The sequence below is a fragment of the Metschnikowia bicuspidata genome, assembly GCF_001664035.1.
Source record: "Metschnikowia bicuspidata var. bicuspidata NRRL YB-4993 chromosome Unknown METBIscaffold_1, whole genome shotgun sequence".
Classification (NCBI taxonomy): Eukaryota; Fungi; Ascomycota; class Pichiomycetes; order Serinales; family Metschnikowiaceae; genus Metschnikowia; species Metschnikowia bicuspidata.
Window position 1 is genome coordinate 1,463,251 of NW_017387731.1, and position 23,929 is coordinate 1,487,179.

Here is a 23,929-nt window from a genome sequence, read left to right on the forward strand (position 1 = left end):
CGTAGTGAATGGATGTATTGAAAGGATTTTCGAAATGATTTTCTTGAATGAATTCAGTAGATGGATGTAGCAGATGGATGTAGTAGGTGGATGCAGTAGACAGGTTTAATGTATGAATGTTTGAGAAATGTATTCACTAAATGAATCCGATAAATAAACGTAATATACATGGACGTAGAAAATGGATGTTCTAGATGAGCTCACTAAATGGATGTAATATATGAATGTAATAAATGTATGTAATAAATGGATGTACTAGATGAATAGACGAGATAAATATACTAGATGGATGTAATAAATGGATGTAGTAGATTGATGTAGTAGATAGATGTAATGTAATATGTGGATGTAATATGTGGATGTAATATGTGGATGTAATATGTGGATGTAATATGTGGATGTAATATGTGGATGTAATATGTGGATGTAGTATGTGGATGTAATATGTGGATGTAGTATGTGGATGTAGTATGTGGATGTAGTATGTGGATGTAGTAAATGGATGTAGTATATGAGTGTAGTATGTGGATGTAGTATGTGGTTGTTATAAATAAATGTATTAAAAGGATTTCAAGATGAATTCACTTTATAAATCCAGAAGATGGATGTAGCACATTGATTTATTAGGTGGTGTAGTAGATGTGTATAGTAATGGATGTAATATATGAATGTACTAGATAATTGTAATACATGGACGTAATAAATAGATATAAATGGATGTAAAAAATGAATGTCTTAAAAGCATGTTCTAGATATATTCACTAAACGAATTCAATAAATGAGTGTGATATATAAATGTAATTGGTTATACATGGACGTAATAAATGGATGTAGTAAATGGATGTATTGGAACAAATGTATCCAGTAAATGGATACGATTTACAAATGTAATAAATGTATGTAATAAATGGATGTAATACATGGATGTTATATGTGGATGTAGTAGGTGGATGTAGTAGGTGGATGTAGTAGGTTGATGTAGTAGATGGATGTAGTAGATGGATGTAGTAACCATTGGATAATTGAACGCACATTGCGCCTTGCGGTATGCGTGGATGCAATATTTACTCTCAACCCTATTGGTTTGGTCTTGACCCTCCATATATATATCAAATAAATCTAGTGTAGGGTTTAAGATCACCACAGTCTTTCCTCATCTTCGCAAGCCTACCCGCTGAACTGAAGCATATCAATAAGCATCTACTGCATCCACCTACGACATTGATCTGCTACATCCATCTACTGAATTTATTGAAGAATACTTCTAGAATATGCTTTTAATACATTGATATGTTACATTCATCGGATACATGAATGTACTAGATAAATGTAATACATGGAAATAATTAATTGATGTAATAAATGGATGCAGTAGATAGATGTAATAAAAGGAGTAGATGGCTGTAGTAGTTAAATGGAATACATGTAGATAAATGGATACATGTAGATAAATGGAATACATGTAGATAAATGGAATACATCTAGATAAATGGTTACATGTAGATAAATAGAATACATGGAGATAAATGGAAGACATGTATGTGATAATTGGATGTACTAGAGGATGGGCTAGATAAATACACTAAATGGATGTGACTGACAACATGACTTCTCGAAAGTTTCAAGACATTTTTTGGATCAAACCAATTTAGCAGTCCAACCTGGCAACATCAATAATAAATTCAAATGCCTTTTTATTCAGTTTTAACACATGCCGATGCTTTTTTGGACGAGTGTATTTTTTTATCTTTCGAAATTGGTCTGAAGATAGACAAACATTGCTGGCTTTTGAACATGTCAGTGACTATAGTTTAATCGTGAATTCTCATATTATTTAAAAGGGTAGATATGTAGATGGGCGTAACAGATAATCAGGCTGATGGATGGAAGCATCAAGAGTCATGTCCTTTAGGCAAGCTCTTGGCTGGATTCTTGGATGTGTGGTTTAAAAGAAGTTAATGGAAACGACAGTGCAATGCACCATCTCTCAGTGAGTAACTCAACCAGCAGTGAATGGCACACCTTGGGTTGATGGCTCATTTGCATTAAAATATTGAACTGCGGTTTCACAATGACACGCTTTATATCCAGAAAGACAATCTATAGTTCTTATGACCGTCATGTCTCTAACTCATAACACGTCTTTCAAAAATGGTGCCCGTATCAGAAACTTGGCTGCAAGACATACGGCTAAAGGCTGCTGACTTTAAGCATTTACAGCCGTGCAGTAACAGACCAGGTATTTGTCAAGCACATCCTTATCCTTTTTCATAAAATATGCCAGGTGGTGAGAATTGTCAATGCCTCTAATTGAAGCCACCCAATCTGCATCCTCTTGGCCCAAATGCCGTTAAAGTGACAGTGAAAGTCCTATGTCGGATTAGAAATTCAGTTTTTCACTAAAATTTAACCATCGCAAGTAAACTTATATCCAGCCATAGCTTCTATTTCCAGTCGCGTCAAGCAGCGACCCGGGAATAAAAGTACTGTCATTGCGAGATCACATTGGGCACACCCGATATCGTCCTGTAAATTCGGGCACATTACTTGCAACATAATTATCAGGGCGATTTAACATGAATCAAGGGCCCGAAAGCCAGGTGTCTATCATCTTATTGAGACATGTTTTACAACTTCATGCACCCTCAACTTCCAGTATGGTTTCGGGGAATTTGCAGCAATCTTTAGGCCTGGAAATACTAAAGTGGCGGTATTGGATGTAGTTGTGCCCATGCCAGGCTTAAATTCTGGGGACTTTGGAATGAGCTTATAGCCCGTTGGCCACTATATTGTATGTTCGCTCATTTAATTGAACGCACGATATAGCCACAGCTTGCACCGCCAATCAGGGGATGCTTGAAAACGTTTGATATGGCTGACAATTATTGATGGCGAGTGAAGTGCTCTTAAAAAGGGCTACTATCGTGCTTATTCTTATTTCGAAGTCTGCGTGCCGGAGCCCGTCGACCGAATTATTCTCAGAGATATGCTAGGGTTCTCAGCCAGCCGTTTAATTATTTTTTCGAAACCAGAATTGAAGCTTTATGTTTTTGAAGCTGGTTTTTGTGGTCATAATTTTCAAACTAGCTTTTGAGATTATATCTTTTCAAGCCAGCCGTTAAATTGTCATTCTTTCTGAAGCAAGTCGTTGAACCGTTATTTCAACAAGCCAACCATTGAATTATATTTTGAAGCGAGCCGTGAAACATATATATCTTCACGCCAGCCATTAAACTCTTCTCTCTTCGAAGCCAGCCATTTAACCTTTACCTTTCCAAGCCAGCCGCTATACTTATATCTCTGACTTTTCTCGTCTTTCAACTGAGCTCCATTCTTGCCTTCTGGCGCAGCTTGCGAAATCAATTGCATCAAAAAAAGAAAATTTGAGCCCAACAGCAAAATCTTTGCTTGGTCCCGTCTGGACTCGGTGGCAAAGGCACCCTTTCAATACGCTCTGTGCCTCCCAGCCAGCAAAGAGACAAAACCACACGGGCTTGCTATACATCAAGAAAGACTGCAGACACGTTCAAGAGATATTTTGCAGCCATTAAAGTCGGAGCAATGATCCTACGAATTTATAAAAAGAGCCCGGCTCCCGCCATGCATTTATTTCCTCCAGGGCTCATACTACTATATGTCCAATTTGCATTGCCTCTACTAGAGCTTACAGCCAAAACCCACCAGGGAAATATAAACCATATGGCATTTTCTTCTCAGAATCCACGAAAACATCGCCCTAATAGCTTTGCCGGGTCTTTTGAGGACCCGAACGGCGGCTGTGCCAAACGACCAGGTTCTGCCCAATATGCCCCCAAGTATTAGCAAGCAGAACCGGGCAAAAGTCCCAAATCACCGGAACAAGACCAAGCCAGTATGCCGGAACAGAGACATGCCACAGGGCCCCGAGCCACAGGGCCTACAAGGCCAATTGACGCGGCCGGGTTCATTTCGGCATCCCCGCTGTTTTTTGGAACGCTAATTTATTAGTGCTCGCCAGCCAATAAAGACGCACCGAGTACCCGGCCAGCACGTGACCCCACGCCCCACACGCCCAGAAAAAAAGGGCTTTCCCATCTCCCTCCCTACTATCAACGCCAGCACCTAGCCTGTGTCTATTCAAATCTTGTCAACACCCAGAACCCCAGGCCCCGGCCGGGGCTGGCCATTATACCTGCACACAAGTGGACGGGGTGCACGGGTGCAGGAGGGCGTGCGCGCACCGCAACCTCCGCCCGCCGGCCAATCACAGCGCGCACTGCTCACCACTGCTCCGGCCGAATCGTGGGTGTAGGTTTTTTTCGCGCGCCTCCACCACCGAAAATATATTACGACTCGAAAATCCCATACTCTTTTTTTTCTCCATCTGACTTTTACCCATTCAATCAGAATTAGTCGCCATGTTGTCAGCTCGTTCTGTCTTCCGCACTGCCGCCCGCGCAGCCACCGTCACTAGAACGCGTATTGTATGTATATGTCCGATCCCCCTTGGGGCCTTAGCCGCCGACAGAGGTTTTGGCTGTTTTGAAAGGACGGGTTTTCTTCTGTGGGCCTGTGGGCCGTAGCCCGCCAGGGGGCACTACCTGCCAGGCACGCTGGCGTGCAATTGCGCCCTGCCGCTTTTGTGCTTCAATGCCCCCGGGCCGCCTCCACGGATTCTCGGCCGCATATCCCTGGTTTTGCCGGGCCTGAGCTGGCGGCCGTAATTGCTTGGCGCCGTCCTCTTTGTCCGCGAACGGTCGCCCGTAGCCCGTCCCCAAGCCCGCAGAGGCACACGGCCGGAATGCAAAAGACGGCCGGCCGCCGAAAAGCCCGACGACGAAACGTCCTAGCCTTTTTCTTGTGCTCCCATACTAACCCCTTCCAGGCCCGTCCAGCTTTCACTGCTGTGCGTTACGCTTCTGCCAAGGCTGCTCCTACTGAGGTGTCTTCCATCTTGGAGGAGAGAATCAGAGGCGTCTCTGAGGAGTCCAACTTGAACGAGACCGGCAGAGTGTTGTCCGTCGGTGACGGTATCGCCCGTGTCTTTGGCTTGAACAACGTCCAGGCCGGTGAGTTGGTCGAGTTCTCCTCCGGTGTCAAGGGTATGGCCTTGAACTTGGAGGCCGGCCAGGTCGGTATTGTCTTGTTCGGTTCCGACGCCTTGGTCAAGGAGTCCGAGCCTGTCAAGAGAACCGGCAAGATTGTCGACGTCCCAACTGGTCCTGAGTTGTTGGGCCGTGTTGTCGACGGTTTGGGCAACCCAATCGACGGCAAGGGTCCATTGAACAACTCCGCCACCTCCAAGGCTGAGGTCAAGGCCCCAGGTATCTTGCCAAGAACCTCCGTCCACGAGCCAATGCAGACTGGTTTGAAGGCCGTCGATGCCTTGGTCCCAATCGGTAGAGGCCAAAGAGAGTTGATTATCGGTGACAGACAAACCGGTAAGACCGCCGTTGCCTTGGACACCATCTTGAACCAGAAGAGATGGAATGATGGCTCCGACGAGTCCAAGAAGTTGTACTGTGTCTACGTCGCCGTTGGTCAAAAGAGATCCACCGTCGCCCAATTGGTCAAGACCTTGGAGAGCCACGACGCCATGAAGTACACCATCATTGTTGCCGCCACTGCTTCCGAGGCCGCTCCATTGCAATACTTGGCTCCTTTCACCGCCTGTACCATCGGTGAGTGGTTCAGAGACAACGGCAGACACGCCTTGATCATCTACGATGACTTGTCCAAGCAGGCCGTTGCTTACCGTCAATTGTCCTTGTTGTTGAGAAGACCACCAGGAAGAGAGGCTTACCCAGGTGACGTTTTCTACTTGCACTCCCGTTTGTTGGAGAGAGCCGCCAAGATGTCCAATGCCAACGGTGGTGGTTCCTTGACTGCCTTGCCAGTCATTGAGACCCAAGGTGGTGACGTGTCTGCGTACATTCCTACCAACGTCATTTCTATCACTGACGGTCAAATCTTCTTGGAGGCTGAGTTGTTCTACAAGGGTATCAGACCAGCTATCAACGTCGGTTTGTCCGTCTCCCGTGTCGGTTCCGCCGCCCAAGTTAAGGCTATGAAACAAGTTGCTGGTTCTTTGAAATTGTTCTTGGCTCAATACAGAGAAGTCGCTGCTTTCGCCCAATTCGGTTCTGACTTGGACGCTTCTACCAAGCAAACCTTGGCCAGAGGTGAGAGATTGACTCAATTGTTGAAGCAGAAGCAATTTTCTCCAGTTGCCGCTGAGGAGCAGGTCCCAGTCATCTACGCCGGTGTCAACGGTTTCTTGGATGACATCGAGATCTCCAGAATCGCTGAGTTCGAGGAGTCTTTCTTGTCTTCCTTGAAGTCCAACCAACCAGAGATCCTTGAAGCTATCAGAGTCAGAGGTGAGTTGTCCAAGGAGGAGTTGGCTTCTTTGAAGAGCGCCACCGAGACCTTCGTTGCTTCTTTCTAAACTTATCTTGCATGTAGACTGAAGTGACGTGTTTACACGAACGCAAAAGATACACTAAAAACTATCACGATATATCAAACTATGTTATCGTCATCGAATATGATCTAATTGTAGGTGCATCGTAGTGCAAGTGGCCCAGCTCGGATGATAAGAGGCGGGGACTGGACTTCGTACGCATGTGTTTCTTGCCTGTCTTGGTCCTGAAGGGTGTGTTTTCGGGCCAAAACGTTTGTTAAGCCTGAACAAATTCGTGATGAAGAAAACTTTCTAGGCTTTGCCTAATAGAGCAATGTTGACGAGGACTAAGATTTGATGTTTTACTTAAAGCAAGGCCAACCTTCTTGCATAAAAGTTGGCGGTTCTGAACGGTTGTGATGGGGTCTTGTGGGGCAATCGTTTTCGTATACAAGCTTTTTATCATTTTGAAATATCATTAGGTCGGCATTCGTTTTGGTCGCGATGTATTCCTTGTTGCCCTTGACAAATCAGAGCTTAGTTAGCTTGGGGAATAGACCGAGGCCTTATTCCGTGGATTTGATATTTGTGTTTATCTGAATTTCTCGTCTGGTCCAACATGGCCCATATAGTTTAGCTTGTTATTTTGATTTCGCAGCCGTCCAGAGGCGGTCAAGAAGATGAGATAGGTGAAGAGGAAGCATGTATCAACGAGATAACCTTGGTTAGCCCGAGCCTAGCGCATAAGGACTACGAGAAAATCATAGGGAGTTCATTCACTTTGTATTAATATGGCAGAAGACAAGTAAGTGTGTCCAGCACGTGGATCTTTTCCGTAATAATTTTTGAGTATGTCCTCGTGTATGCCAGCCTACGTAAAAGCTTCACGCTGCAAATTGTAGTGAAACACGCAGTGCCGACTGATTTTTATGAGGTTGACTGAGCCAGGAAACTTTATATTGTCACCGGGGGGTATAGCTCTCTATGTCACCTAATATAATGTAGCTCTAGATTGTCACCGAATATGATATAGCTCTTTATTGCCACCGAATATATAGTCACCGAATATGATCTGGATTAACATTGCCTCCGAATGTGAAATAGCTCTAATTGTCACTTGAATATGATGCAACACAATGTATTCTCACCTGAATATGACGGAAGTCTAAGTACTGTCAGCAGAATACAATGGAACATTAATTACTATCATACGAATATGATGTGACTCTATATTTTCACGTTAAAATGACGAAGTTCAATATTGTCACCGAATACGATGGAACTCTATATTGTCAGCCGAACATAACGGCACTCTATTTACTTTAACCTGAATGAACTCTGCATGTACTGTTGCCCGAAACTGGCAAAACTCCATATACTGTCCTCAATATGACGGAACACATGGATGTCACCTGACGCGCTCAGGAAAGTAGCCCACTGAATATACCAAGCAAATGCCCCACCAATGTTGTTGGGCTTATCCAAGAAGACGCGAGGAGTCCCGAAATCCGAAATCCTAGAATCGGCATGACCGCCGTGGAGACCCAGCCAGAACGGGTCTGGGACCCCGCGTCACGTGACCCCAGCACGCGTCGGTGGGCCGACCAAACTCACCAGCCATACCAGAAAAGCACAAGCATACCACAAACATCACTTTGTGGCCCGGCAATCCCCGTCTAACGCAGAATGAAAAGCAAGAAGACAGCCCCGGTGATTTTGGACCTCAGCAAACCGGAAGACGCCCAGCGCATGGCCCAGTTTGAGGTACACGACTACAACTACGAGCATCGGCAGACCTACACCACGCAGGAGTTTGAACAGGACTTGCACTTTCTTCTTTCTGCTCAAGAAGACGCGCCCGGAAAACCCCCCGGCTCCGGCGCCCGCTCGAAACAGGCGCAAAATCCGCGCACAGAGACCCTCTCGGCATCTCCAAAGATGGCCTGCTCGCCACAAAACATCCTGGCTGACAGTGGCGACGAACGTGAGCTCAGCGCCCAGTTTTCGGCGTTGAAGGTCCAGTCCAGCGACGACTCGGCACCAGCAAAAGCAGCGGCCAGGCCCAGGGCCTCAAAGGCCAAGGAAACGCACCGGATTTCAAGGAAAGAAATCACCAACGACCTTCAGGGAATCGAGTTTCTGAGCGACGACGAGTCCGCAGATGTCCCTGGGGAAGGCCCTCCCAGCCTGCTTCCAGAAACCAGGCCTGCGGCGGACCGCTTCGAGGATTTCGAGGCCCTCGAGGCCCTAATCACGCCGACCAGACGCAAAAAGGCTAAAAGAAGCAAGAAAAACGCTACAACCGCCGCCAAAGCCGACAGTGTCGATAGCAGCAACCCTGCCGCGCTGCGCCTGCCCACGCCGGGCGGCGACGCCGCAGCGAAACCCGCTTCCAAGCCGCTGAAAAACGCCTCCGAAGCTCGCAAAGCTGTGGAATCGAACAAAACGCCTCTGCCGCAGATCCATGGCGGCGGCGGTGCCGTAAACACAGAAAGAACACGCTCGCGGGAGCCGGTACTGGCTTCCCCCGAAAAAACGGGTCCCGGGACCGGCCCGCCGGCCCCGAAAACTGCAGACAGCTTGCCGACACATAAAGAGACCGCCGCTTTCGCCCGGCTCTCGTCGGCCAAGGCCACGCTGGTCACGCAGTTGCCGGCCGTGCAGCCGGTGTCGACGATCTTCGGGCTCTCGCACGAACAGATCTACAAGACACGGCTCTCGGACGTGAAGGTCAAAACCATCGTGAACGTGCCCATGTCCAAAATGTGCAAGAATGCGTTGACGTTTGTGATGGCGGAAAACGAGGGGCTCTTCGTGGACGCAGAGAAAACCGGCCAGTTTGTGGACTTGTGCACGAAGGTGGCGTTGTACGAGGCGCCCGGCTTCAACGAGGTGACCAAGCGCATCCCGGCCTTGTTGGACTGGGTGCCCCAGTACGAGCCGTTGACCTTGCAGCACACCAAAACCAACGTCACCGTGTCCAACAAGCAGATCCACAAAAACTGCTTGGACTACACGGTGTTCTCGTTTTTCGGCCACATTCTTCTCTGGGCAAACGAGCTCCAGCACACGGCCAAAGCCACGACCATAGTCGAGAAATACCACCTTGACATTTCCCGCACCCAGATCCTCAACTCGCTTGGCGGGTACCATCTCTGGGACCGGCTCCGGCGGGACAAGACCATCAACACGAAGCGCTGGAAACACATCCAGAAGTTCAGACAGTTGTTTGCGTTTGAGGAGCACCAATTCGTGTTGATTTTGCGCTGCATGAACCTCGGCGTGCCCGCGTACTGAGGAGGGAGGCGAAGCCTGGGGACCTGTGTATTTAATTTGTTGGTAGGTAATGAAAGATACTTGATTGCGAGAAACGCCACGTGTCCAATGTACGCCTGCCCTGCTCGTGCTGGTGTGAACTGCGCGGGCGGTGAGGGGAGGCTGAATAAACGTGGTCTGCATTTCTGGTGTTGTGTTATGGACAATCTAACTAGCGGCAATGCTGGCTGGATCACTTGGTGTAGTTGTTGGCCTGGAGCCACTCGGTGATGCTGGCACAGTCACGCTTGGCCCAGCTGGACTTGGCCGTGATCATGTCCAAGGACTGAGCCAAGCTTTGGTGAACCCCTTGGTGTTCTTTCCTTCGAAGAACTTGACGACGTTCTCCTTCTGCGAGTCTTGCGTGAACCCGGAGGAGGCCACGGTCACAACGGAGCCCAACATCGACAATCCTGGCGGCAACAACTTGTAGATGTCCTCCCAGTTGGAGGTGAACCAGCCCCACAACTTCTCAATTCCCACTGGGTGCGCCCTCATGCCTTGCATGGGGATGTAGATGTCCTGGGCCTTGACAACGTTGCTCTGCAACAAGAGGGACGCAACTTTGTCGAGGACCTGCTCGTCCTCGAATCTACCAAAGGCTCTCAAAGCGGCAATCTTCTCCTCGACAGAGCCTGGCTTCAGGTAGATGGCAAAGAGTTGGTCGAATACCTTAGCGTCTCCACGCTTGGCAACGCTGTTGAACACCGCGGCCCTGGAGTTGGGGTGGATGGCCTTATTGTCGCCTGCAACGAAAGCAGCAAAGACCTTGTCGACGTACTCCACAGCCTCCTTGTGGCCCGCGGCAACGGCAGAAGAAAACAACAAGGACTTCAATTGCTCATCCGCAAATGAGTCAGAGTCGGAAAACTCCCATCCAATGGCCAGGAGTTTGTTCGAGATCAAGTCGAGAGTGAATTGGTTCAAAGCAGAGTTGATGGCAGCATCCTCAAAGATCAAAGAGGCCTTGATCTTACCGATGCTCGCCAAGGCGGCCTCCCAGACAACGTAGTTGTCTTCGTTGGACCAGGCCTTGACCAAATTGAGCAAGTCGGTGGTCTTGATGGAGCCAGAGGACGCCAAGGACGCAGCATCGGACACCAAGCCCACACGGTCTTCCACAGAGAGCTTGCCAGCAACACCAGCCTCACCCAACTTGGACCAGCGGGCTGGCGAGTAAGCAGTACGGTAGACACCAGCCTGGTCGGCGTTGATCTTGAAGAAGTCGTCGGAAACATCGAGCTGAAGCTTGGTGGATCTGCCGTTCAAGACAGCAGACTCGTCGACACCGGCAGAGGTCTTCAAGCCCAAAAAGACTGGGTACAACGTCTCGTCCTCCTCCGGCTTGACGTCGGCAGTGGCAAGGAATCTGTTTTGGGTGAGTGTCAACTCGGAGCCCGACTCCTCGACGGTCACCACGGGGAACCCGATCTTCTTGGTCCAGATGTCCATGACCTTGACAACATCCTTACCACTGACGTCACTCAAGGCCTCCCAAAGGTCGGAGGTCTGGGTATTGCCCCACTTGTGTTTCTTCAAGTAGTTGGAGACACCCTTGATGAACACGTCCTCGCCCAACCATCTGGAGATCATCTTCAACAAAGAAGAGCCCTTGGAGTAGGAGATGGCGTCGAAGATCTGGTTGATTTCGTCTGCTCTCTTGACGGGCACCTCGATGGGGTGGGACGATCTCAAGGCGTCCAAAGTCAAGGCGTGCTGCAAGGAGTCCGACACATAAGACTCCCAGACCTTCCAGTCTGGGTACAAGGCGTCGCACGCGTACCAGGACATCCAGGTGGCAAAGCCCTCGTTCAACCAGAGGCCATCCCAGAAGTCCATGGTGACCAAGTTGCCGAACCACTGGTGGGCCAACTCGTGCATGACGACCTCGGTGACACGCTGCTTGGTGTCGACGTTGGTGTTCTCCGGGTCCAAGAGCAAGTCCACGGTTCTGTATGTGATCAAGCCGAAGTTCTCCATGGCGCCTGCGGAGAAGTCGTGGATGGCCACCATGTCGAGCTTGGGCAACGGGTAGGGGATGTCGAACTTGCCGTCAAAGAACGCGAGCGTCTTGGCGGCGATGTCCGCGGAGTACTGGCCCAAGTGCTCGGAGCCAGGCGTGGCCCACACCTTGATGGGCACGTTGTAGGAGTTGTTCTCGACGCAGCGCAAGTCGCCGACAATGAACGCCACCAAGTAGGTGGACATCAAGGGCGTGGAGTGGAACTCGGTCTTCTTCTTGTTGCCGGCGAGCTCGTGCGTGGCCTTGACGTCCATGTTGGACAAGTGCACCAAGGCGCTGTCGGAGATCAAGGAGATGTCGAACTTGGCCTTGAGCGCGGGCTCGTCGAACGAGGGGAACGCGCGGCGGCAGTCCGTGGGCTCCATCTGCGTGGTGGCCAAGTACGCGGTCTGGCCGTTCTCGTCGGTGTACGTGGAGCGGTAGAAGCCGGCCATCTTGTCGTTCAAAATGCCGGTGAAGGACATGGACAACACGGCGTCCTGGCCGGGCACCGCCTCGGCGCCCAACGCAAACGTGGCGGTCTGCTTGTCCTCGTCGTAGGCGATGCTGGCGACGGCGCTGCCGTTGAAGTGCGCGGCGTGGATGTCGATTTCCAACGAGTTCAAGGTGATTTCGAGCGTGGGCTCGTTGACGCGCAAGTGGATCAGCAAGTCGCCGGCAAACGTGAACTGCGAGAAGTCCGGCTCGAGCGTGAGGTTGTAGCGGAGCGGCGTCACGTTGGTGGGGAGCACCTCCCGCTGGAGGGTGGTGGAAGTGCACATGTCGGAGGTTTTGTGGTTGTGGAGACAGCAGTAGGGGGAGGGGCGGGCCAGCGAAAAACAGCGGCGAGCGCTTTTTATGGGGCCCGCGGCGGGGCCGCCCCACGGGGCCACACGGCTCGAAAAAAAAGGCATTTGGCGCGGCGTCGGGGCGGCGCGGCCGGCCTGGCCGCGATAGGCAGCGAGGCCACACGAACCACGCGGGCCAGGCAGGCCAGGCCGGCCCCGTGCGGCCGGGCCGGCCAGCGCGGCAAATGGGGCCAGCGCGGCAAACTCGGCAAATGGGGCCAGCCCGGCAAATGGGGCCAGCTCGGCAAATTCGGCAGTGTGGCAGGGCGAGGCGCGCCAGGGATTGGCGGCGGGGGCCGCGTGGCGCCAAGTGGCTCTAGGGCCGCGGGGGGCAGGGCCCAGCCATCCGAGCCGCACAGGGCCGCGCGGGCCTGGGGCCGGGCGGGCGCTGGCGCCTGGCGCCCAGGGCGAGCCTCGCATTCGAAGGGCACGCGCGAATTTCATCGGCCAATGGGAGAGGAAAAGAGAGTAGTAGGAAAAAAAAAAGCCATGGGCGGGCCACTCACCTGGATAAGGCGCGGCGCGGCGCGGCGCACTGCTGGTGCATTGGCGAGAAACGAGGGCAGCAAATGGAGAGGAGGGCTGGAGGTGGTTTATTTATGGAAATTGGGGGGAAAGGGAGGGAAGCGGGGGGAGTCGGGAAGGGGGCAGGGGCTACAGGGCATGTAATTGTGCCTAATGCAGGGTGGCGGCAGGAGGGTACTAGTAGAGGTGGTAGTGGGTCTTTAATAGAGGTGGTGGGAGGAATTGAGGGTAATGACTGGGGAGGTGAATTGGAGGATAGCTGAAGGGTAATCAATATAAGGGAAGTGGTAAGTTTTAGTGAAATAGTTTAGAAGAATTATCAATTGGGTGTCTTAGGAGGGTTATTAATAGAGGTGGTAGTGGGTCTTTAATAGAGGTGGTGGGAGGAATTGAGGGTAATGACTGGGGAGGTGAATTGGAGGATAGCTGAAGGGTAATCAATATAAGGGAAGTGGTAGGTATTATCAAAAGATCTTAAAGAGATTGTCAATTGAGGGTCGTGCTAGACTATTGCTATAGAAATAGCTGGGTTACTAATTGAGGGTAGTGTAGACTTATCGGAGGGTTGTAGGAGGAGTATTAGTGGAGGTAGTAGGGTCTTTTCATAGATGGTATTAGAAGGTTATTGAGCAGTATGTCATGTAGGTCATTGGTGAGTAGTAGTAGATTGTTGATAGAGGGTAGTAGTAGATTGTTGATGGAGGGTAGTGGTAAGTCATTGATTGATGGTAGTGGTAGAGTCATTAATGGAGGGTGGTAGTAGTGTTATCAATGGCATAGTAGTGAATTCATAGTTAGAGCCCAGTAGACGTCGTGATGGAAGGCAATAAAGGGTAATACAAGATTTAAAGGATAGTAAGTTAATAACTGGAGGATAATGATAGGGTCATCACCTAGTAGTCTTATTGTAGAGGGTAGTAGGGTCATCAAGGTAGGGTCATTACAAAGGAATGCAGTGGGGGCCTCAAAAAGGCCCGCGACCCCAGTTTCACTAACAATTTTCCCAAGATTTCAATCATAAAACACATGTGCGGATACAAGAACAGTCTATCAACTAAATTATGGCTCTCTATTCATTGCCACTGTCTGGTAAGGCGAGCTGTCTGCTGAGCGCTCCTTCGATAAACCAAATCCAAAGGTTGGCACATTAAAAACCAGACCAGAGGCAAGGGACTTCTCATACATATGCTTTGTATTGGCCCGAAAATAGCCCAAAGCTTTTTCACTCTGGCCCGCCCGTGTGCGCCTGCTTCTTTTGTTTTAATAGTGCGCATCGTCAAAGTTCGCAGCCATTAATCCAGAAGTTCGCAGCCACTATTTGAGTGGCCAGCAAGCGGCAGAAATCTCTATTCTCATACACCCGAGCACGCTCCCGTTCCTGACTATATCATCACAGCTCACCATGGAATAGTGCTTCAAATGGTAGGTGAAATGCTTCTGTTCGAGTGCTTGATGAGCCCACGTGCTTTTCTAATTTATCCGGCATCTCGATGAGACCTTGACAATGTATACGTCTTTACTCTTTTTGCTTCGAAGTGATAAGATGATATAAATTGAAAAAGCACTGGTATGAGAGGTGCGGGATATCCTGATGTGCTGAGGCTGTCTAAAAAGATTTAACAAGCGGATGTTTATTCGACACACCCCCCGATATATAAGTTCGTTTTTTCTGGACTTGCCATAACCATTCTATTCTTCTTGTGTTGGTTTTGTGGCTAAGCTTATTTGACACTGGCCCTGAATGTTTTGAGTCCAAAAAAGGCCCTGAGCTGTGTTGGTGGCTTCATGATTGACGCCTCTGAATCAAAACAACACGATGCAGTAAAGAGCTGATTTGGTGAAAGAACAGATCATAGTGATAGAGAAAAGATAATTGGAGAAGCGGCCAGAATATCTTTACTGAGACAAGGGCATGGAGAGCAAATTATTTCTGCTCATTTATAAGAAGCACATCGAAGCGAGTTTTATGGGTCGTGATTTTCAAACTCCTAATAAAAAGGTTGTTTGATTCAAAAAAACACGTCCCGTTTATGATCAAGAAAGTACACCTCTATTCATGATAGTACTCAGCCTTGGAACATTTTTGTACCAGCATATAACTTCTCAAGCGGGGAAGAACAAGCTACAGGGTCTCTTTGCAAAAGATAGACGTGATCCTGCAAATTATGTCCAAAACGTAAGAAAGGCGGTGTAAAATGTTTTTTTTAGAGATTACACCGATCTACTGAGAACTTTAAAATTAAAGTATCGCCTCATACTGGTCCCAAGGCTGTGTGGATCACATTAGTCTCCCTCACCCAACAGACACATAGACACACACACTACCATAGAGAAGGTATATCTGCTTAATTCAAGGCACGAGTTTCTGGCACGTACGATATCGAAGGTGATGAGGTGAATACCTGGCTGACTTCATCGTGATTTTGACCATCCTCCTCATGATAGTATGTATACCAGCTTTCCAGTGTTGGGTACCCATAGGCTTCTGAGCCAGGATGTGATCATCACATAGAAGAAAGATTGCAAGTGGCTTCCATGAAAGAGATGAACCGTCTCTTAACCAGAAATACGATCAGATTCTCGAAAATTTGTGGCCGAGATTAGACTAAATTTCCACGGCGGATCATGAAATGACTCTCTTGCAACCTTGGGTATATATGAGCGGACACTTCTGACACTCGGCTGTGTTTCCAATTATAAAGTTTATGTTTTCGCATAAAACGCTTTGCTGTTTCTGGAGGGCAGCAATACACCAATTATGCACCCGCATTTTCAAAGGCTACTCCTAGGGATTAATGACCTGGGGAATAACAACACTAAATTTCCAGTCAATATACTCAGTTATGCAAAACCAATACTATTTATCAAGTCCAAGCATCAAGAATAAGCGTCAATTGCATTATAATTTCTGTTCCTAAACCAAGGTTGTCTCGTCCTTGAAGTCGTCGCCCGCTGCCAACCATCCGACAATTCCCTCATGCAAGATCTGCACATCCACATCTTGCGGGCCGTTTGCAGCCACGTGGTCTTTGCCCCAGGCGCCGATGAGACCTGCCCGCTTGGCCGACAGATTGCAGTGGACCACGATTTTCTTAGTTTGTGGGAACTGGGCCAAGACGGGGCCCACAAGCTTGTTCTGGATATCCGTGGGACCTTCGATCACAGTAGCCGGAATATGCACGGCCTTGGTGATATAGCCTCTTTCTCTGTCGTTCCGCAAATCGACCACTGTGACGGTCTCAGGTGCACTCTTAAGTATGGCGAGAAGCTCGTCTTTGCTCATACGATGAGGTTTAGTTTCCAGTTGCTCGGACCCCCATTTGGCAAGCCAATCAGGAACGGAAGGTAAGGACATGGTTCAGTGGATCAGGCAAATCTAGCAGTGAAAACGCAAAGCAAGACGCGGACCTGCTGTTCTTATATGGGCGAGCTTGCGAATAATTGCGAAGAATAGTAGTAGCGCCATGGCGATGTCACGTGACATCTCGCAAGCCACGTGCAATACAGCCCGTTAGTTCCACTGCCTAAATGTTTCCCTGTGTGAAGCTTTTCAAGGCTGATGTCATAGGAAGCTTCTGCGGACACGACCTTTATTTTGTGCACACGTTTTTTCCTTCCCGGCGTCCAACTGGTGGTCCGCGTAGATTACCAGTGACGCGATGTGATCATGTAGTTCAGCACGTCCGCCTCTAAATCAAAGACAAAACAAGGTTCTACGGGAATAAGGCCCCGGACAGTGGTCTGCATCCGGCGGGCCGAAAATGCCCCGTTGCTTGCGCCCTTTACTTGTGGGCGGTATAGCCCGAGCCTTCCAACACGTGGCTTGTCAACTGCACTGTAGCTGGAGCCAACCTATGGTGTCTTTTCGATTACATATATTTTCGGATACCCGCACATGTCGGCCAGGGACCCACCATGGCCCCGGGGCAGATGTCCACTTTAGGTAACGGAGGGCAGATGTCCACTTAGGTAACGGAGGGCCCATGTATCCAAGGCCGCACCCACCCGCCATTAGAACCGGCAAGTTTCCCAGGGCCTTCCCCCAGTGGCGTCCCGCCGAGTGGTCGTTTCGAAGAGCTCTATTTACTATCGTCTGCGCACCAGGCCCTAAAAGCGGACGATTTTCACCCCGTTCTCTGGATCAAGTGCACACCGCTATCGGTCTCGATGATGTCGCTGTACTCGCCCACATTCAACGCAAAAGCGGCCTCCTCAAAAGGCGGCTGCATCTGGCCCTTGGCGAAAAAACCCAAGTCCCCGCCCTTTTCATGCGAGGAGCAGTCGCTCTCTGAGCGGGCCAAGTCCGCAAGGCTGATTTCGCCATTCAAGATGCGTTTCTGGAACCCCCTCAACATGGCAATGGCCTCGTCACGTGTGCGGGTCACGCCCTCCGGGCTTTTCCAAGACTTGGGTCTTCTGGATGTGTCGTTTTTCACTAGCAAGTGCAGCGCACGTACCTTGCCGTCGGCAGCCACCACGGGCTTGTTGCCGTTTTCTTTGTATTTAGCTATATAGGATGAAACCTTGTCCACGTCGCTTCCATAGGGCGGCTCCCAGGACAGTTCCCGTGTGGCGAGGTTTAAGAAGTAGGGCTCGTTGTGAGTTTTGCTGAGCCTGATGCTCCAGCTTGCCGGCAATCCTGTATCCATGGTGAGGTGTGCTTGATGTATTTTCGGTTCACAGGGCGAAAAGGGACACTGTAAATACGTGTGGTAAGAAGAGAGGCGGTGAAGGTGAGCTTAGATATATGTTTTGGAAGCGCTGCGGTGCACCCGTACACCACCAGACACGCGGCGCCGGTTGGAGCACTTTGGGTGTTTATTAGGGGCACTTCAGGACGCCTGCTTATTAGAATTACTTACTGACGGCTGCTTAGGAATGTTTAGATGGTGTAGACTCGGCAATGGGGAAAAGAGCCAGTTGAGGTTTGGGACTGCCTTTCTATTTTTGCACACGCCACTGTGGGTTTTGCACGTCGCTTGGCGCGGCTAAGTAGGTATGTGGCTATGGCCAGTTTCTTTGGTTTGGCACGATTGGCGCTCCAGGGGACAACAAGGCTCTGGAACTTGCTTTACTGGTCTAGATTGAATTGATTGAACTGTATGCATTGACTTTGTCGGCGGTGCTGGTCACATTAGCTATACTGGCTACATCAGCTATACTGGCTACATTGACTACATTGGTTACATTGACTACATTGGTTACATTGACTACATTGGTTACATTGACCACATGACTACGTTGACAACATTGACTAAATTGATTACATTAACTACATTGACTACGTTGACTACGTTGACTAACTTGACTAACTTGACTACGTTGAATATATAACTACGTTGACTACATGACTTCATTGACTACATTGACTTCATTGACTACATTGACTACATTGACTGCTTTGACTGCATGAAACGCATCGACTAGATTCACTACGCTGACTGCATTTACTGCATTGACTACATAACTACGTTGACTACGTTGACTACAATGACTAATTTGACTACATTGACTGCTTTGACTGCATTAACTGCATTGTCTAGATTCACTACATTGACTAAATTGACTATACTGTCTACATTTGCCATACTGACTATACTGCTGGATTGGCTATAATGACTATGCTGACTACCTTGGCAACCTTGACTATATTGGCTACGTTAAATACCTCGGCTATACTGAATATATCCGCTATATCAGTTGTATAGGCAGTATCGGCCTTATTGACTACATTATTATATTGGCAAAGTTGGCTCATTGACTACATTGACTTTACTGACTATACTTACCATATTGACTTGACTTTATTGCCTGACTTCGACTACATGCCTTTATCGACCCATTAACTTGGAGATGGCCCTACTGTATCTCGGCTACATAAAGTGAGTGCATCACGTCACGTTGCAGACAAGCTGGGGCGGTTGCCGCGGATCAAAACTGATGGCATTGTCTACGAGTGAATTCTCACCACTCTGAATTGCCACCACTCCAAATTCTTTGCAACCTGTTTTTCGAATCAACACCCACATTAGGATCTAAGCCGGGTGTGACAGAACCATATCCTGTGATCGATGTTGAGCACAAATCACAGGACGTCCTTTTTTACATGGGTAGCGAGGCGAGTCGCCAAGACTTTCTGCGTCTCCATCACCTGAAAAGAACAGTCAAGCAACAAAAAGAAGACAACACCAAATGAGCTCGAACCGTGGACCGCGCACCTTATTCAAAGCGTCATTTTGACGACACCACACAGCCCCAGGCCCTCGCAAACCCAGCATGCAGGACCTCAGAAAGACGCTCCTACTTTCTGGACCAGCTGACTGCCTTGACGGGCGGAGGTCGACGAACGGAACAAGGCCGCTGGGCACGTGCCACCACGCACGTGACCCACCGCCGCAGCCGCACGCTCGTTGCTGCCGCGTCGAGTGTACATGCAGGCGCCGATCTGGAGGCGACATCGCTGGGCCCGCGCCGTCTGAGCTATTCGCTCCGGAGATAAGACCAGGATCCTAAATCCACGCCAAAAGCACCGAGCAGGCAAAGAACTGCAGTCCCCTTCCGGAGACACGCGACGGCGCAAGCCCCACCCTCCCGATTCCGCTATTTTGGTTCCAAATTGCGCCGTCTATTACTGCGCTCGTGTTCCACGTGACCGGCCGATTTTGCCACCAACGCCGCTAACTTGCCATGAGAAGATCCCGAGTCCGCGGCCCCAACTCGGCGTTGACCGAGTTTCTCCGTGTGGAGGGCATCACCAACGCGTTCCGGCAGCGCCAGAATGAGCAGGGTACTCCGAACAGCGAGAATTCTGACGATTTGCAGGCCGCCCCGCCGCCCCGCAATAGGCGATCCAGACGCGTGGCCTCGACGTCCCAAACCCCGGAGCCCCAGCTGGCAGACATAACCAGTGACGGGTTTTCCGACGGTGCCTACAGCGAGAACGAATCCGAGGAGGCGCAGCTCCGTTTGTCCGACGACGACGCCGGCAGAGAGCCCGACCTGTTCGGCCAGGAGGAAGACTGCGTGGACTGCGGCAACCCGTTCACCGTGACGGTGTACTCGCGCTTTGTCGACGCGTTGAAAGGGTACATCTGCGAGGACTGCAACGAGATCCTCAAGAAACGGGAGAAGACGGCGCGGCAGAACCAGGCCAACGCGCGCAAGCGCCGCAAAAAGATTGCCAAGGCCCTCTTGGATAAGAAGGCCGTGCGGATCGCGTCTTTGCAAGACGTGTGCATCCGCACGATCACGCAGAACATCGGCGCCGTGGATGTGTTGGGCGACATTGGGCAAGGCAACATCAACAAGATCCTGAAGATCTTGTCGAAGAACCGGTCGCTCAACGACTCCACGGCCACGCTCTTCCTCAATCCCGACTTGACGGCGCTCGAATTCTGGGACTGCCTGAACGTGTCTAGTGACTCGTTCAACAAGATCGCCGCGTACTGCTCGCGCCTCGAGTCGCTCACGCTCTTCATGTGCGGCCAGTTCCACAACGATAACCTCACCTACTACAAGGACAAGTTGCCGCATCTCAAGAAGCTAGCGCTCAACGGGCCGTTCCTCATCAACGACCGCGTGTGGCAGGACTTCTTCGACAATGCCGTGTGTGACTTGCAGCAGTTTGAGATCCGGAACACCCACCGCTTCTCCAGCGAGTCGCTCATATCCCTTCTTGAGAAACGCGGGCCCAACCTCACCCTGCTCAAGCTTTCCCGGCTCGACGGCTTGGACTCTGCGGCCGTGTACGAGCTCATTCCCGAGTACATCACTGCGGGGAGGCTTACCACGTTGGAGGTCTCGCACCCGCACAAGCCCGAGTTGATCTCTGACGACTTGCTCATCCATATTCTCGCCATCACCGGCGAGTCCTTGAGACACTTGAACGTGGATGGGTGCACGGGGCTCACGGACACGTTTTTGGTCGAGGGCTTGGCGAAGTTCTGCCCCAGCTTGGAGCTGCTTTCCATGCGCAACCTCGATCTACTCACAGACGAAGGCTTTGCGGAGGCCTGGCGTGAGCTCGCGGCCATCAACTACGGCGGGCTTGTGAATGTCGACCTTACCAAATGCACGGGCTTGGGCGACCGGTCCGTGCACGCGTTGCTCGCCCATTCGGCAAAGACGTTGGTGGACGTGTCGCTCAATTCGCTATCGAAGTTGACGAAAGACTTCTGGAAGCGAGCATTGGACGGCGCCGCCCGAACCCATGGGGATAAGCCAGATGCCCCGGCGAACGGCCGTGAGCCTCCTGAGGCTCCCGCCGTGTCTTTTCCGCTTCTCACCCGACTCGACGTGGGATTCGTGAGGAGCTTTGACGACGAAGCGGCGGAGCAGTTGTCCCGGGAATGCCCCAAGTTAGCCGTGCTCGAGGTTTTCGGGAACAACCGCTGCACGGCCAAAGCCCGGACGCGGCGCGAGCTTTTGGTCATTGGAAGACAGGGCGAAGACATTTAGAGCATATAGAATACGGAGTCCGCGGTACCTAAAGTATTAATCTGTCGGCGCTACTCCTCGGGGTAGTTGATGGGCGCGTTGGCCTTGTCAACGTTTCGGAGCGTCGGGAAGACGGGGGGCTCCAACTTGTCGTCTAGGAGCGACACCCACGGCCCGTCCATGATACGATGCGTCATTCCGGGCCTGGCGTCCACAAACACGCCCGGGTGGCCCGCGTGCCTGGCCCTTAGTTTCATGAGCGCGTCCGCCGGCGCGTGCGCGTGGGCAGGCTTGGGGTCCGGGAGGAGGTAGTTGTTCATGGCGAGCCTCCTTTGCGCGGGCCGGTTCACATGCAAGTCGTCGGACTTGTCCATGCGGATGTTGAGGAGGATGTCCAAGTAGTTCTCCTTGCCCAGGAGAGAGACGGCCTGGGCCAAGTTTGCGCCCGTGAGCTCGTAGTAGATGTCGAGCAAGGCATCGACGGCGGTCTTTGGCAACGCCGTGGCGGAGGAGACGAAGCGCACCACGCTGCGCAAGTTGGCCAAGTTCCTGTGGCCCGCGCCCTCGAAGTCGACGAAGAAGCGCCAGAACTGCACGGACCGGGAGAACGCGTGTTCCGCGTGGTGCTTGTTGTAGAAGCTGCGGATGCGCTCGGTGGCGGCGGGTTCGTCGCGGAGGAGCCGCAACAAGTGCACTGCGACGACGCACACGCCGTCGTCGTTGAGGCACCTGGACACGGCGCTGATGTGCGAGGGGCTCAACTGCTCTGATTTGGAGGAGTTTGCGGGGGAAGTCTCTGTCCTGGCGGGCTGTGCGGGGGAAGTCTCTGTCCTGGCGGGCTGTGCGGGGGAAGTCTCTGTCCTGGCGGAGTTTGCGGGCGTGGACCCTGTCCTGGCGGGTTGTTCTGTCTTGGCCGCCCTTGCAAGCGTGCCGTCGTCCCGGGCGGCCTTTGTCACCGCGTCTCGCTTGTGCCTGGCCGCGCCCGAGAAGTATGCGCCCACAAGCCCCTCGAGCGCCCGCACGACGTCGGCGGGCGGCACGTGCGCGGCCCAGAGCAGGAGCGTCTGCGCAAGAGTGTGCACGTAGGCGTCCTTGCCGTAGAGCCGGGCGCCGGCAACGCCCGCGTACGTGCGGAGGGCGTCGCCCAAGAACGCGGCGGCCGCGCCGAAGCCCTGCTCCGCGGCAAGCATGCGCGTGTAGCGCTCGCGGAGCGCCGGCTCGGCCACCGGCACGAACCGGTGGATGGCCCGCCTGTAGATGTCGTCGCGGGCCTGGAACGACTGCTGCGGCGACGGCGCGTGCTCCGCGACAAAGTCCGCGTACCGCGCCCAGAGCCCGCCGTCGGCGCAGTGGGCCACGAGCGCCCGCTCATACACGCTGACCACCAGCGCGTACTGGAGCTGTCTCTGCGAGCCGGCGGGCATGGCCTCGAGGACCGCGGATTCCGCGGCGAGGTACGCGGCCCAGTCGCGGGCGGGCGCCACGGCCTCCGCCAGGCCCAGGGCCGGCGCCAGCGCCTCTGCCAGCGCCAGGGCCTGCGCCAACGCGGCCTCATAGGGCCACTTGCGCGCCACGTGCGCCTGTGTCTGCGTGAAGATGTCGTGGCAGTACGTGTCGACGAGCTGGCGCTGCTCCACCACGGAGAGCTCCTCGAGCAGCGTCTTGCCAAACGCCTCGAGGTACCGGGCGCGGTCGGCCTCGCCGAGGATGTCGGCCGCCGCATAGTTCCGGCTGATTTCGCCGAACTGGCTGTAGTACTGCGCGTACTGGTAGAGCGGGACGCGGAGGACGCGGAGATACACCTCGAGGAGCCGCGGGGACGGCGCGGGCACGCCGGCCGCGGCCTCGAAAGCGATGTACTTGTCCCAGAACGGGTCCGCGTTGAAATCCATGCCCACGGCGGCCGCGGCACGCGCAAACTCGGCGCGCACCGCGTCGCTCGAGTCCGGGCGGGCCGGGGCGCCGTCTGGGCGGCCGCCTTGCACGCTCTGCAACGCGGCCAAGTACTCGACCCAGAGCAGCACGCTCCGCGGGTGCGCGGCTACGGCCTGCTTCAAGCAGGCCACGGACGCGTCCACGCCGCCCATGCGGTACAGCAAAAGCAGGTACTGCCGCCAGTGTGCCGCCAGATAGGGGAACCTCAGGAGGAACACCGAGAACGCGGCCTTTGTGGCCTCGTGCGCGGCGGCGGCCGCGTCTTTGGACGCGGCGGCTGTCCAGGCAGCTTCCAACTGTTGGAAAAGAGCGTCCCACTTGCGCCAGTTGTCTTTGTCGGCGAGGGCGGCGGCCTTGGCTTGGTCCCATTTCTCGGGCCTGGGCTTGGGCCGCGGCGGCAACCCCAGCGAGGCGGCGCCGTCGGCGGCGAGCGGCGGGGGCACGGGCGCGAAGTCGTGGGGACGTAGCGGGGAGGCAGTGGGCGGC

At 52.1% G+C, this 23,929-nt stretch overlaps 8 protein-coding genes across 8 annotated transcripts in view; 4 read left to right on the forward strand and 4 right to left on the reverse strand.

The window, feature by feature from the left end:
* The first annotated feature begins 3,540 nt into the window (after window positions 1–3,540).
* On the forward strand, window positions 3,541–3,910 carry METBIDRAFT_29645 (uncharacterized protein). The gene has a single exon (XM_018855453.1). It carries the CDS (start codon window positions 3,562–3,564, stop codon window positions 3,820–3,822), a length of 261 nt encoding a protein of 86 aa, XP_018713597.1. The 5' UTR covers window positions 3,541–3,561; the 3' UTR covers window positions 3,823–3,910.
* Window positions 3,911–4,397: 487 nt separating this feature from the next.
* ATP1 (F1F0 ATP synthase subunit alpha) lies at window positions 4,398–6,427 on the forward strand (the record flags this gene model as incomplete). The annotated part of the gene is made up of 2 exons (XM_018856684.1): window positions 4,398–4,463; window positions 4,865–6,427. 2 exons carry the CDS (start codon window positions 4,398–4,400, stop codon window positions 6,425–6,427), a joined length of 1,629 nt encoding a protein of 542 aa, XP_018713598.1.
* Window positions 6,428–9,031: 2,604 nt separating this feature from the next.
* Window positions 9,032–9,679, forward strand: METBIDRAFT_37082 (uncharacterized protein; the record flags this gene model as incomplete). Its single annotated transcript, XM_018856818.1, has 1 exon — window positions 9,032–9,679. A coding segment is annotated over one exon (648 nt), but the record flags the coding sequence as incomplete, so codon positions are not given.
* Window positions 9,680–9,970: 291 nt separating this feature from the next.
* Window positions 9,971–12,481, reverse strand: APE2 (metallo-aminopeptidase; the record flags this gene model as incomplete). The annotated part of the gene is made up of 1 exon (XM_018858491.1): window positions 9,971–12,481. One exon carries the CDS (start codon window positions 12,479–12,481, stop codon window positions 9,971–9,973), a length of 2,511 nt encoding a protein of 836 aa, XP_018713600.1.
* Window positions 12,482–15,986: 3,505 nt separating this feature from the next.
* On the reverse strand, window positions 15,987–16,427 carry METBIDRAFT_9426 (uncharacterized protein; the record flags this gene model as incomplete). Its single annotated transcript, XM_018859385.1, has 1 exon — window positions 15,987–16,427. One exon carries the CDS (start codon window positions 16,425–16,427, stop codon window positions 15,987–15,989), a length of 441 nt encoding a protein of 146 aa, XP_018713601.1.
* Window positions 16,428–17,196: 769 nt separating this feature from the next.
* Window positions 17,197–17,721, reverse strand: ESS1 (peptidylprolyl isomerase; the record flags this gene model as incomplete). Its single annotated transcript, XM_018858492.1, has 1 exon — window positions 17,197–17,721. One exon carries the CDS (start codon window positions 17,719–17,721, stop codon window positions 17,197–17,199), a length of 525 nt encoding a protein of 174 aa, XP_018713602.1.
* A 2,038-nt stretch (window positions 17,722–19,759) lies between these two features.
* Window positions 19,760–21,529, forward strand: RAD7 (UV-damaged DNA-binding protein; the record flags this gene model as incomplete). Its single annotated transcript, XM_018858493.1, has 2 exons — window positions 19,760–19,839; window positions 19,918–21,529. 2 exons carry the CDS (start codon window positions 19,760–19,762, stop codon window positions 21,527–21,529), a joined length of 1,692 nt encoding a protein of 563 aa, XP_018713603.1.
* A 50-nt stretch (window positions 21,530–21,579) lies between these two features.
* PRP39 (Prp39p) overlaps window positions 21,580–23,929 on the reverse strand; it is a gene marked incomplete at both ends in the record, with an annotated part of 2,810 nt that continues 460 nt past the window's right edge. The window contains one exon of the mRNA XM_018859386.1: window positions 21,580–23,826. Coding sequence (XP_018713604.1) covers window positions 21,580–23,826 — 2,247 coding nt within the window. The remainder of the gene's footprint in view (window positions 23,827–23,929) is intronic.